We start from the raw sequence: 14,276 nt of genomic DNA on the forward strand, positions 1-14,276 counted from the left end.
AAAATGCTTCTAAAAATTTTCACTTGTAATTTTTATTAATTTTTACATGTAAAACTTTTTTTTTAATAATTTAATTGCTATAAAATTCCAAAAAAAAATTTTTAATGTCTGTTAACTTCAGTGTTATTGATTCCAAATAAAAAATGGCGCTGAAGTTAGCAGATGTTTATTAAAAATTTACAATACTGAAGTTAGCAATCAGCTGTTAATTTAAAAAATTTATTTAATAAATAAATTACAATAAAAAAATGTTTCTAAAAATTTTCACTTGTAATTTTTATTAATTTTTACATGTGAAACTTTTTAATAATAATTTAATTGTTAAAAAAATTTTTAATGTCTGTCAACTTCAGTGTCATAAAAATTTTGGAATTTTTTTATTTTTTTAAATTAAATTATAGCTAAAAAAATTGCACTTGTAGTTTTTCAAGTTTTTTTACATGTGAAATTTTTTTTTATAATTGTTTAATTAAAATTTGTTCAATAAAAAATTTCTAAAAATTTAGAAATGTCAGCTAACTTCATTTTAATATTAAAAAATAAATTGGCGCGTATTTATATTAATTTAAACGTAAAAATTAAAATCTATAGGTATTTAAATTAAATACTCAACATACAGGTATTTATTATGTGTTTACAAGATATGGGGCGCGCCATGAATGCCATGACGTATCGAGCACTCAACCACGCAGACTGACGTCACGATCACGACTTCAGTTATATTCAGTCATACAGAGAGCACGTGAACAGCACGCTGATGATCACGCTGCCACCAACTGACTACCTGCCGCTGATTCGCCGGAGAGAGCGAGCCCCTAGAACCGATTGGTCGATCGATCGCACCCCGCATGATCACCAACACATTCGTCAACAACATTCTGCTGCTCGACCTGAGAGATCTTCATTACTCTTTCAGATTCGCAGCAACTATCATCTTTATTTTTACATTGTTAAACCAAATAACTTTTTAGTCTATTGTTCGTTTAACATATTTATTTAGTATTAATATTACTTTTTTTATTTTATTTATGTTTTTTTTTTCTACTACATGTTTTTTTGTGAAAAGTGCTTTTATTATTTTTAAAAAATAATAAATTTATTTATTAAATAAACATGAATTCTAATAATGTGCTACTATCACCACCAGCATCGCCTCAGCTTAAATACACTCATGTAAGTATTTTTTTTTTTGCTAATTATTTATAAAATATATTTATAATAATAAAGTTAGCCGACGTTTTTAATTTTTTGATTATTTTTAATTTATTAAATATGACACTGAAGTTTGCAGACGTCTAAAATCTTTTAATTTTTTTTATTAATTAAATTACAATTTAAAAAATTGCACTTATAGTTTTTCAAATTTTTTACATGTGAAATTTTTTTTTAAATTATTTAATTCAAATTTTTTTAATTATTTTTCAAATTTTTTATAATTAAACATTTTTTTTTAATTTTTTTTTAATTATTTTTATATTAAAAAAAAAATTTCTAAAAATTTTTAAATGTCGGCTAATTTAATTTTCATAATCCATATTTACATTTAATTTTATTTTTTAATGTTATTGTTATTATAAACATATATTATTGTTTGCTTAGTCGTTTGAATTTCCGCGCTCTGCCACTGCTGGCAGATTGATAATTATTTTATTTATCTTAAAATTTATGATAAAAATATTGATTTTGATTTTTATTGATTTCAATACAGATTTTTTTTATTTACTAAATAAATTTATTTTTTTTGTTTGACAAACTTAAATATAATAATAATAATAATAATAATAATAATAATAATAATAATAATAATAATAATAATAATAATAAATTTTTATTGCAGAATGAACCACTTCAGTCGTCGTTCAGTGTGGCTGCATTACTTGGAGAAAAATTATTCCAAAAAAGTACACTAAATAGTGAAATAAAAAAACACGATAATGCCCATCCCAATCTTCCACCCACACCTCAACCGTCGGACACAGAGGAAGACGAGCAGCCCCCACGCAAACGCACCAGATGCACTGAGCAATGTGGAGAATTAGCAAAGGTAAACTATCTGACTTATCGATTGTGTGCATTACCAAGAGAATGAAAAATTATATAATTTTTATTTAAATTTTAATTTATGGGGCTTAATTAGTGTGACATCCTAAAAAAAGGCGATTTTTGGGAATTAAAAAATAATTATACATTTAATTTAAAAAAAAATTGGAAATATATTTGTATATATTTTGAGAATACACAGTAAAATTTTTGAAAAAAAAAATTCCGGCTTTTTTTTTGTGGATGAAAACAAAAAAAAAAATTTTTTTTTAAATCAAATTAAATTAATATATATATATATATATATATTTTACAGTTATTATTAGATGGAACGCCTCCACCGAGTCCAGAGCCAGTGCGGGCTTCAGTAATAATGCGCGCAAATCGAGACGGTACCTGCAGTCCAGTAAATTTATCAGCTATAAAAAAATCAACTGCTGGCATGTCACCAGTAGTAGAAATATCTGCTTGTCCAAAATTGTCAACAGCAGCAGTTACGTTAGCAGATAAGCCAGTCGTTGAGACAGAAAACATATTGAAGACTCTCAAGTTCAAGATGAGTCTCCGCAAAGAAGAGATTATAGTTAACAACAAAAACACAGACCGAGAGAGTCAATGTCAGAAGCTCCAACTGCTAGCACCTAAACCTCCAGCTATCACAATGGTAACTGGTATCCTGGGAACTCCTTTAGTTCTACCGACATCAACAGCCACGCCACTTCTCTTTGTCACATCCCCGACAATAACAACGACAAGCTCTACAGCCCCCGGGAGTCTAGACTCTGGAGCACGTAGACGAGTTTATGAATGCGAGTACCCGGGTTGTGGTAAAAACTACTTCAAGTCATCGCATCTTAAAGCTCACAAGAGGACACACACTGGAGAACGACCCTTTCCCTGCCCCTATGAGGACTGTGGAAGGAGATTTTCTCGCAGCGATGAATTGTCGAGACACAAGAGAACTCACACGGGTGAAAAAAAATTCGCTTGCTCCGTTTGTCAGAGGCGATTCATGAGAAGTGACCATTTAGCCAAGCACGTCAAGCGACACACTAAAGATGGAAATTTATCATCCAATGTGTTAATGTCTTCATCCTCATCCTCATCTTCGTCGTCGTCTTCTTTGTCATTATCAGCTGCTGCTCATCTTCAATCTACACTCACACCTGCGCCACTTAGAATAAATTTACTTCCAGTAATAGCACCGCGATTGCAACAGACATTTATCTCCCAAAGTCTTTGATATAAAATTAAAAATTTATTCGTAATTACGAATATTGTATTGAAGAAGATAACTGATCGTACAAAGCGGTTATTTCAAAAAACAAATATTAAAAAAATAAGAGCAAGTTTAAAGAACTTTTCTTATCTCATCTTGCTGTTATTGATCAGTTAGAGGTCGACGTAGACGTCAGATATTCTTCTAGTCGAGGGCAGACATCAGACCGCGAAAGGTCTTATTTCTTTCACCTACTTATTACGAAAAGAAATTTATATTGTTGAAAAAAAAAAATTATTTATTGCTATAACTATTGATCATATTATATTATTATAAAAATTTGTTATCAGTCACGATAATTGTAATAGTAGAAGGAGAAAGTTGTTTATAAACTAAGTACCTAAGTGTGTCTGTGATTTGTGATGCGTTAAAACTCTTGACCCAAAGTAACAAAATTTAGAGTATTTATTTATAGTTTATTTGAGTGGGTAAATGGGGTTTAACTGTACAAAGTCTTTTTAAATTATTAACTTTTAAATGTACATTTATCTTTAATTATTATTATTATTATTATTATTATTATTATTATTATTATTATTATTATTATTATTATTATTATTATTATTATTATGTACTCGATTAAGATTATCTATGACTAATATTATTAGAGTTATTGTAAATAATTATTTTTATTCTTAATCTACTGTAACTCATTTAAACCAAGACTTGAGAACGGAAAATCTTTTTGTACATAATTATTAAATAAATAAGTGTTATATACTTTCATAAATAACTGATTATTATTATTTTAAATTCCTGTTAATTATTAATAAATAAATATATTTTTTTTTTTTTTTTTTTTTTGTATTTATAAATTAGCGCCAGACAAAAAGTTATAGGCAGAAGCTGTATAATGTGATCAATGGATATCATCCCAGATTATACTGGGTGATATCTGGATTATACTCATTATAATCTGGATTATAATCATTATAATCTAGATTATACTAGCTACTATCTGAAATTTTTTTTCACACAATATAATCTGGCATGATATCCAGTGCCATCTTGTTCTTTCCGTGTAGTTACAATGATAATAATAATAGTCTTTCGATGATAACACGTGAACGAGAGATGTTACACTCGTCTGAGACCGATTTCAATTCATGACACTCCGATTATAACGTCTTGTGGGCACGATATTTATCACATGTACATACATTAATAATAATTTATTCATTTTTTTTTTATATTCGTTCACTTGTGACTCATGACGTATCCAAACTTTCATTCTGATTATGCAATTTTATTTATATTTTTTTGCACTTACTTTTCTTTAAAAATAGAATTATATGATATAAATATAAATTTATCACATGTTGTTGCATATTTATAAATAACAACTGAAATAAAAAATTTTTTTTAAAAGTGTAGATTGGGAAAAAAAAGTTTCCATCACGTGAAGGCGTGTAATTACAATCGCAAAGACGCGTGCATTGATAGATATATAAATATTATAGTTATATATAAGTATATTAATCACGTCACTAATTTTATACGTGTTTTATCACCTGGCCAATGAACATGACTAAAATTTAGTTATTATTTTAAGTATAACAATTTTTAATAATAATTATTTTATCTTTTATGAAAGATTAATAGAAATTAATAATTGCATGCCGTTAATACACTGATAGAAGAATATATTAGATATTAATAATTTAATTTTATAGTTAAAAATTTTTTAATTAAATATTTAACATAAAAATTTTTTGACGAAAATTTTTAAATATAAAAAGTAAAGCGTGAAAATTTCCTATAAATTAAAATATTAAATAAATAAAGTAATAGTTAAATGTTACTGTACTCGTTAACTATTTATAAAATATAAGTAATATCAGTATGTGTCATATATTTGTAACTTGGAATAACCAGCATGATCATATTATATTATAATTACGGAAAAAGAAAAAAAAAAACAGTTGATGTTATCAAACGATAATAAATATAACGAGTGCGGGTCATATACTTGTATACATTTCATTCGATAATATATTATCACGCGGACATTGAGTGACAATGAAATGATGCTTGATACACGCGGTAAATCATTCACTGCAGACAGTATTAAGACGTTTTATTTATAGATTATTATTTTTATGATAACGTAATACTTAAAGATTTGTTTTTTTTTTCTTTTTACAACTCCTCCTTGAAGTACGTATGCAAATAATAGTTTTATTTTGGCTTGTAAATTAATTGTTGTAAATTTTTCTCTTAGAAAATAAATAATTAACAGATTAAACGTTAATGAATTAATATAAACAATAATTAAAGATTATAAATAATTGTGGGCGTTATCGATCTACGCTCATTGCAACGTGTTAAATAATATATATTAATATTATTTAATAAATTTATTTTCCACTTTGTTACTTTCAACTCTTTATTTTATTGCATAGATTAACATAGGCTAATCAGCCGTTAAGGTAAAGAGTTTTTCGTATCAATACTGACGAAACTAGTAACTCGCTTGCATCAGCCAAGGATCCAGTCTCTTCCCCAGTGGTTGTGTGTTTTAATTACATCAAACAAGGTGCGCGACTGGTTATTTTACTAGATGATGCAAAAGTTTGGATTTGTTGCAATTAATTATTCCAATTGAAAAAAATTAACACTGAAAAATTCATGATACAAGCACTGATAGCGGATATTTGATTGATTTGCGAGCATTAATTTATTATAAATTACAATAAATTACGATCATTAATGTTGTATTTATAATTTTCATACACGCGTTAATATTTTTTTTTTTTTCCGACCATATTTTGCGAGTTATTCGCAGTTAGAAAAGTCTGATGATCTAATATCCGCGGTGATGATAACATTTGTGATAAAACATTTGTTTTCTTTAAAAAAAAAATAAAAGAAACAATTATATATATATATATATATATATATTCTTAGAAATATTTTTATATATATTTTACAGTTTCAATATTTATCGTTTTCTTACAAAAAGTTACAATATATAAATTTTCATTATATTAATAACAGTAACATTCATCGAAAAATATCAAATTATCGAAGTCTTGATTTTATATTTGTATATAAATATTTAAAAATTCGACAACAGAAGTTAATATTTATAATATAATAATAATATTAATATCAAAAATTATTTTTTACTGTTATTTTATAGCAACAATAGATGCTACTTTTTAAATTTCAGTATTAATTTCATTATAATTAATTTCTATATAAAAATATTTTAGTTTTACTTTGAAAAATTTATCAAATAAAAAATATTTATTAATTTACTTGACATGGAATTTTTTCGAAGAGTCACGTGCCATGTCTTGGAGTGTTTGACATGGTGTAAAAGCTTCGCCGTAGTGACTCTGAAATTCTTCCATTTTATTAACAAGTTTATGTGCTCCGTACCAGTCTACCCATCTGAAGGGCCCGCCGGTGAATGGCGGAAATCCAAGACCAAACACGGCGCCAATGTCACCCTCGAGCTGTAGAATAAATTAAATAATTATAAGATATCTTTTAATTGTATATTAATTAATATTTTTTTTTTCTAGACTTTTGTTAAATTGGAATGTATTTTCTTAACTATTGACGTTTTTAAAGATATAAGCTCATCCCGATGTTACTCTCATCAAGAGCTTTCATTTGAGTACCCACATGCATTTTCATATATTTTTTATATATATATTTACATATATATAAAAATATAAAATATATGAAAAATTGATGTGGGTACTCAAATGAAAGGTCTCGATGAGTATAACATCGGGATGAGCTTATATCTTTAAAAATATCAGTAGTTAACAAGATACAATGTCAGTTCTTAATTATTGACATTTTTTACTTACCGGATTGGCAAGAATATTTTCTTCTAAGCACAATACAGCTTCATTTACAAATCTCGATACCATTCGTAATTGGCGGTCTTCATCAGAAATACTTCCTTTGGGTTCAAGATGATATTTCTTCAATATATCCAGAGCACCTAAATTAACATCTCTCTCCTTTTTACCGGCTTCATACAAGAAAATTCCTTTACCCGACTTTCTGCCGAGAAAACCAGCTTTTACCATATCACTCATAATATTAAAGTCTCCACCGTGAAAACGTTTACCAAATGCTTTAGCTAAATCGACGCCAATGTGAGCACCAACATCAATACCAACTTCATCGCAGAGCGTCGTAGGTCCAACGGGAAAACCAAATTTTTTAGTTATTTTATCAAGATGCATCGGATCAACGCCTTCTTGTAAAAGTCTGAGTGTCTCAGACAACATCGCGCTGAGAATACGAGTTGTATAGAAACCTGGACCATCGCCAACAGTGATAACAACCTTTCCTTGTTTCAAACCTACATCAACAGCTGTTTTTATCGTCTCAGTAGCCGTACCTTTGTGAGTTATCAATTCAAGTAGTTGCATTTTATCAACTGGCGAAAAATAATGCATTCCAATAACTTGTTCGGGCCTACTGCTACCTGCGGCTATTTTAGTTATAGGAATTGCAGATGTGTTGGTCGCAATTATACAATGTTGTGGCACATGAGTTTCTATTTCCTTGATAACTTTGTGTTTAACAGCTAAATCCTCAAATACCGCCTCAATAACAATATCAGTGTCTTTAAATTCTTTATAATCTAATGTCGGTATTAAATTAGTCATTATTTTTTCTTTTTCAACAACACTGAGACGTTTTCGCTTAACATATGTGTCGTAACCCTTTTGAATTTGTCCTACACCACGGTACAGTCCACTATTAGTGGTGTCTTTCAAAACAACCTTGTATCCTTTGTCAATACTCACATGTGCTATTCCAGCTCCCATCAATCCTGCTCCAAGAACCGCAATCTTTTGCACAGGTTTACTGGGAGCACCAAAGCGATTTTTCTTGCAAGCCGTTTGACCAAAGAACAAACTAATCAAGCCTTTAGCTTCAGGAGTCATTGCTAATTGAGCAAATCCACGAGCTTCCGCTTCAAGTCCAATCGTAATTCCTTTATCCAAACCCGTACGTACAACCTCAAGAATTTTAAGCGGAGCTGGATACAATCCATTAGTCATTTTCATAACTTGCTGTTTGGATTTTTGAAATACTTTATCCTTTACAAAGTCCATTCCAAATGCGAATTTCATAACTTTACCCATTAATGATTTAGGCTTACGATTTATTTTTAATTTACCGTCTGCAATGTCTTTGGCAGTTTTAATAGCAGTTTCTTCTAAATATCTCCTGGTATTGTCTTCACCCGTTGTTACACCCGGTCCAAGGCGATTTACTACCATGTCAACAACTCCCAATTTTTTAGCTTTGTCAACTTTTAGCCTCGAACCTGTCAAAATCATACTTAAAGCATCAGGAAGCATTATGAGTCTTGGAAGTCTTTGAGTACCACCAGCACCAGGAAGAAGTCCGAGCATTACTTCTGGTACACCAAGAACTGTCTTTTTATCTGATACTGCCAGTCGATAATGACAAGCAAGTGCCACCTACATTTATAAATAATCATTAATTATTAAATTGTTAAATTAATTTTAGATTAAATGATTTATTTACCTCAAGACCACCTCCTAAGCAAGTACCCTGTATTGCTGCAACAATAGGCTTACGAGAATCAGCAATAGAGTTCATAATCGACTGGCCGTCTCTTATAATACGGTATGCTTCATCTTCAGTTTTTAAATTTTGCAGCATACTAATATCAGCTCCAGCAATAAAACTGTTTGGTTTGCCACTTATAAGTACAGCTGACTTTACCGAGGCATCAGATTCAATGTCTCTAAGTATATGTACCACTTCCTGCATCACCTCGCGATTTAATGTGTTTTCCTAAACATCACATAAATAATAAATAAATAAAGCAATGGAATTAATGCATAAACATTTTTTTATATAAAATTATCAATTGTCTTATCCGAATTTTACTTTGACCCCTGGTGAATCTATAGTGATTACAGCAACATCTCCAACAACTCGATATTTTAAATGCTTTTGAGTTCCAGCTGTTGCCAAACATCTTAAAGGAATGTTGACCACTGTAAAAAATATTTTTAAATTAATAAATATTAAAAAACTAATACATAATTATAAATTAATTATTATCAATATAAAAAACAATTATTTTATTTCAATAAACTGTCAAATAAAAATTTTTAGTTCAAACAAAAATAAATATTGTTATAATTTTTATGAAAATAAATTTAGCTGAGATTTAATAATTTTTATAATTTTTTTTTAAATAAATTATGACAAAAAAATTAGAAAAAAAATTGACATGTAGAAATTAGAAAAAAATTAAAAATCCAATTTTTTATAAATAATTTTTCTAAAAAATTTTTTTGTTAAATAAAATTAAAAAATGATCAAATGACTGTTAAATTTAATGACATTAATTTTTAATTATTTTCCACGATAATGACTTGAAAGATACCTTTTTTAACTTGGGTACAAAGGTTACTATCTCAAGATAAATTACTGTGCACAAAATCATCCATGTATAATATAAGAAATTATTATACCAAGATAAAGTATATATATTTAATTTATGTACAATTATAAGAATTACCTGTCCTAGAAATGAGTGTTCGATTTTTTCCAAATCGCGTGAATGCTCCTAGAAGTCGTATGCTCGCCATTATTTTTAATAAAAATTATGTGAAAACTTTTATTTTTGTTGTCACTGGAGTACAGGGTTCTTTGGAAAGCCAAGTAAATCCAGTAAAAAATTTTCCCGTTTCCTTGCACTTGGGTTTACACAGCCGGTAGTACAATACCCCGTTGACGCTCCGTTATTTTGGCTTGCGCGCAGGCAAATGGCCGCTGGCGCGCATGCGCCTTTCAAAGCTCCGCAAATGCTCATGCGCATCAACTTGAATTTAATTCGTTAAAAATGCAATAACTAAAATTTAAAACAATTAACGACAAAAAAAAATAAAAAAAACTGAGTGTTAATTATTATTATTGTTATTTAATAAATTGAATAATTAAAAAAGTGAAAATAATTAGTATTAGTTAAAGTGAAGGGTAATTTTTAGTAGTGCGACAATCCTGGTTATGGGTAATCTCGAGTTTCACTCGAGAGGGGACCTCAAAACCCATGGAAATGGTAAATGGTGTACTTATTGGGTGGGTAAGGGTAAATATGGCTGCTTGCTAGCTGGTAGTATCGCGCCGGCTGCGCAAGAGCAGCCCCGCTGTGAAAATTTTTAGTGTAGGATATTATTTTCCAATAATATGTGTAACCCACGGTAACTGACAGTTCGCTTTTGCGGTGGGTGCATCCACGCTAGTCCGTCGTTGGCACACGCGTTTATAAAACTATTTTTTTTTAAAGTCAGTTCCAGAGACTGGTGTGCTTTTGTTGTTGTGAATTATTTTTTAATTATCCAGCTGTTTTACGTTGTGAAGAAAAATAAATACAAACAAAATATAAATACTGTTGGATTGGATTGAAATCATATTCAGGATTCAGGACAAGGATTACTATTAAATGTCAATACAGGTAAGGATTATTTATTATCAAAATGAAGTTAGCTGACATTTTGAAATTTTTAGGAATATTTTTTTGACAAAATTTCAATTAAATAATTAAAAAATTATGAAAATAAATTTATGATATTGTTAGCTGTCATTTGACCATTTTTTAACTTTATTTAAGAAAAAAATTTGTTCAGAAAAATTATTTTTAAAAAATTGCATTTTTTAATTTTTAAAATTTCTAAAAGTCAATTTTTTTTATGCAGCAATTTATTTATTAGAAAAATTATTAAATATCGGCTTAATTAATTTTCATACAAATTTAGCAGACATTTAATAATTTTTTTTAACAAATAAATTATGACAAAAAAAAATTGACTTTTAAAAATTCTAAAAAATTAAAATTGTAATTTTTTAAAAATAATTTTTTTTGTTAAATAAAAATTAAAAATTCTTTAATGACTGCTAATTTCGTTGAAAAACTATAAGTGTAATTTTTTAGAAATATCTTTTTAATAGTAATTTAATTAATAAAAAAAATCAAAAATTTTCAGACGTCAGCTAACTTCAGTATAATTTTTTATTTTATTTTATCTGAATAAATGTTAAGTTAGAAACATCTAGGGTGCTTTTACTTGCTAGCATAGTATTGAACAACTAAAAATAGATAATCAAAAAGTAAAAGTTCAAAGCAAGTATGTACACATATATTAGGGTGGGTCAAAAAAATCGAATAATTTATTTTTGACTTTATACTCTGAAAAATAGGTTCGTAGACACCTAAAAAGAATTCTCTCCAAGTATAAGCTCTTAATTATAACGGGAAGGTCCTCCGCTTTGCGGGTTTCTATTTTTTTCGAATAATCAGATAAAAAAATTTATATCTCGCTTCCAACTGCTTGGAAAAATATTCCGTGGCATAGATTTTGTGAGAAATTGAATGCTTTACAAAAAAGGTCTCTTATGACTTTTTCAAAAACTCAACCGATTAAAAGATATTCATAGTTGAAGTTTGGCTATTTTAAGGAAAATATTCGTTTTTATTATGAATTTTATAAGTCGATGAAAAAAATTATTTCGGATTGCGGAACTCATGATTTTGTAGGAAATTTACTGCTCTACAAAAATGGTCTCTTATGATTTTTTGATTAAGTGAAGCCGTTACGAGATATTCATCGTCAAACATTAACGAATATCAATATTTCCAGTTTTTGATCAATAATTCGATAAATTTTAATTTAAACTATGAGTTTCAGGAAAATTTACATAAATTTGAGTTTCGATCGATAAAGAAATGTTATAATAAGTTAGATAAAGAATTATTGGAATTATCATTGATTTTCCTTGGAGAAATGCCTCAAGAAAAGATTTCTTTCAAACGTCCTGGTGCTGTTCATCATGCTAGATGGATGGCTAAGGCCATTTATAGTTTGAAAATGTATCTATTCAGAGATGAATTCAAACTCTCTCAGAAAGAATTGCATGGTCTTCGTCATTTCTGTATTTTTATAGTTACATTGTATTTAAAAGCTTGGTTTTCATCAACTTCTGCAACAACTGCTGCTTATCATGACTTGCAGTTTATGAAAAATTTATTGGAGTACAAACATATCAATCCTTTGATTTCTTCAGCTACGTGTGAAAAAATGATTTCGCACTTATGGTATTTGAGCGATGAACTTGCCATTTTATCACTGTTTGACGATGGCGTTCCATTAGAAGTAAAAAAAGTATTGTTGAAGCTGTTAATACTCGTGAAGGTACAGATTCTAAAGCTAAAAGATTTGTAATTGCTAAAAAGATTTGAATTCATTGGCGCAGAGAACTCTGAGTGACTTTGTGTCTAAAAAGTCATTAAATCTTTTCAAAATCTTCGATCTACCGTATGACTTTCTTGATGTCGATGTTGAATTATGGCCTACTAATGAGAGTTATCTCGAAAATAAAGAATACTTTCAACAACTAAAAGTTGTCAATGATTCAGCAGAGCGAGCTGTTGCATTAGTCAGTGAATATAATCAATGCTTGACAAAAATGAAGAACAATTCCAGTACTTATTGCAAGTTGTCAAAGAACATCAAAAAACATTCCCAAATTGTAATAAAAGAAATTATTTATAGTAATAGCGTACTGTTATGTTAAAAATATAGACAATTATATTGCAATTGATAATTCAATAAAAAATTTATCTATAAAAAAGTTAAATACTGGTTGTTTCTCACTTGATTCAATACTTTTCATATTAAATTTGACAAAGAAATATGTCATTCACTTCAAATTAAACTAATCATTGGCTATATGTCGAAAAAAATGCTCTAATTTCTTGTTTTAATGCAATCAAACAAGCTCAAGACTGAAAACAATATTAAAAAAATTGTTTATAACATTTCTTTATCGATCGAAACTCAAATTTATGTAAATTTTCCTGAAACTCATAGTTTAAATTAAAATTTATCGAATTATTGATCAAAAACTGGAAATATTGATATTCGTTAATGTTTGACGATGAATATCTCGTAACGGCTTCACTTAATCAAAAAATCATAAGAGACCATTTTTGTAGAGCAGTAAATTTCCTACAAAATCATGAGTTCCGCAATCCGAAATAATTTTTTTTCATCGACTTATAAAATTCATAATAAAAACGAATATTTTCCTTAAAATAGCCAAACTTCAACTATGAATATCTTTTAATCGGTTGAGTTTTTGAAAGTCATAAGAGACCTTTTTGTAAAGCATTCAATTTCTCACAAAATCTATGCCACGGAATATTTTTCCAAGCAGTTGGAAGCGAGATATAAATTTTTTTATCTGATTATTCGAAAAAAATAGAAACCCGCAAAGCGGAGGACCTTCCCGTTATAATTAAGAGCTTATACTTGGAGAGAATTCTTTTTAGGTGTCTACGAACCTATTTTTCAGAGTATAAAGTCAAAAATAAATTATTCGATTTTTTTGACCCACCCTAACATATATGTTGTGATGTGATATGGATATAGTGTAGATAGAGTAAGAGCAAGAGCAAAAGCAAGAACAAAAGGATCAATGCTGAATAGTATGGTAATCAAATATCGAATCGTATTATTATCAATTCAAACTGTTTAAATTTCGTTTTAATCGACAGCTTTGTTTCCGGCTTTTAATTGATGATTGGTTACAACAATCAGCTGGTATTGAGGATCCTGTGATTGTTTTAGTGAACAAACCGGTTTGTTTTCTGATTGTAATTTCCCTACTGTACACTAAACTAGATATCTTTATGTGTTATATTTTATATCAAACAAGATGAATCTAAAATTAGCCGACAGTGAAAAATTTTTGTTAATTAAATTAGCAATAAAAAAATATTTAAAAAAAATTGCAAGTGTAGTTTTTCAAATTTTTTACATGTGCAATTTTTTCTTTTAATTTTTTTGCAATAATTTTATTAAGAAAAATTAATTTTTTATTTTTTTATCATTTTTTTCATGAAAAAAAATTCTAAAAATTTTTTTTAAATTTAGGAATA

At 28.3% G+C, this 14,276-nt stretch overlaps 3 protein-coding genes across 3 annotated transcripts in view; 2 read left to right on the forward strand and 1 right to left on the reverse strand.

Annotated features, from left to right (window-relative positions):
• Window positions 1-894: 894 nt before the first annotated feature.
• Window positions 895-3,879, forward strand: LOC141525321 (uncharacterized). Its single transcript, XM_074239761.1, has 3 exons — window positions 895-1,173; window positions 1,838-2,044; window positions 2,357-3,879. Exons 1-3 carry the CDS (start codon window positions 1,114-1,116, stop codon window positions 3,281-3,283), a joined length of 1,194 nt encoding a protein of 397 aa, XP_074095862.1. The 5' UTR covers window positions 895-1,113; the 3' UTR covers window positions 3,284-3,879.
• Mtpalpha (monolysocardiolipin acyltransferase Mtpalpha) lies at window positions 3,814-10,067 on the reverse strand. The gene is made up of 5 exons (XM_074239509.1): window positions 9,858-10,067; window positions 9,218-9,327; window positions 8,849-9,121; window positions 7,144-8,781; window positions 3,814-6,780 (listed from the first exon to the last, which is right to left on the reverse strand). Exons 1-5 carry the CDS (start codon window positions 9,925-9,927, stop codon window positions 6,577-6,579), a joined length of 2,295 nt encoding a protein of 764 aa, XP_074095610.1. The 5' UTR covers window positions 9,928-10,067; the 3' UTR covers window positions 3,814-6,576.
• A 419-nt stretch (window positions 10,068-10,486) lies between these two features.
• LOC141525236 (tyrosine-protein kinase Src64B-like) overlaps window positions 10,487-14,276 on the forward strand; it is a 34,414-nt gene continuing 30,624 nt past the window's right edge. Inside the window, 2 exon segments of the mRNA XM_074239629.1 lie at window positions 10,487-10,502; window positions 10,626-10,793. The gene's annotated coding sequence lies outside the window, so the exon portion shown is untranslated.

Source organism: Cotesia typhae, unplaced genomic scaffold (assembly GCF_013202065.1).
Source record: "Cotesia typhae breed Kobodo isofemale line unplaced genomic scaffold, CoteBio_Ctyphae contig_11, whole genome shotgun sequence".
In the NCBI taxonomy this organism is placed as follows: domain Eukaryota; kingdom Metazoa; phylum Arthropoda; class Insecta; order Hymenoptera; family Braconidae; genus Cotesia; species Cotesia typhae.

Coding starts and splice junctions, on each gene's coding strand:
- LOC141525321 (XM_074239761.1), top strand. CDS start 1,114: ATGAATTCTAATAATGTGCTACTATCACCACCAGCATCGCCTCAGCTT. Junction 1,174..1,837: donor CTCAGCTTAAATACACTCAT/GTAAGTATTTTT, acceptor TTTTTATTGCAG/AATGAACCACTTCAGTCGTC. Junction 2,045..2,356: donor AATGTGGAGAATTAGCAAAG/GTAAACTATCTG, acceptor TATATTTTACAG/TTATTATTAGATGGAACGCC.
- Mtpalpha (XM_074239509.1), bottom strand. CDS start 9,927: ATGGCGAGCATACGACTTCTAGGAGCATTCACGCGATTTGGAAAAAAT. Junction 9,122..9,217: donor TAGATTCACCAGGGGTCAAA/GTAAAATTCGGA, acceptor TGTGATGTTTAG/GAAAACACATTAAATCGCGA. Junction 6,781..7,143: donor AAAATATTCTTGCCAATCCG/GTAAGTAAAAAA, acceptor TTTATTCTACAG/CTCGAGGGTGACATTGGCGC.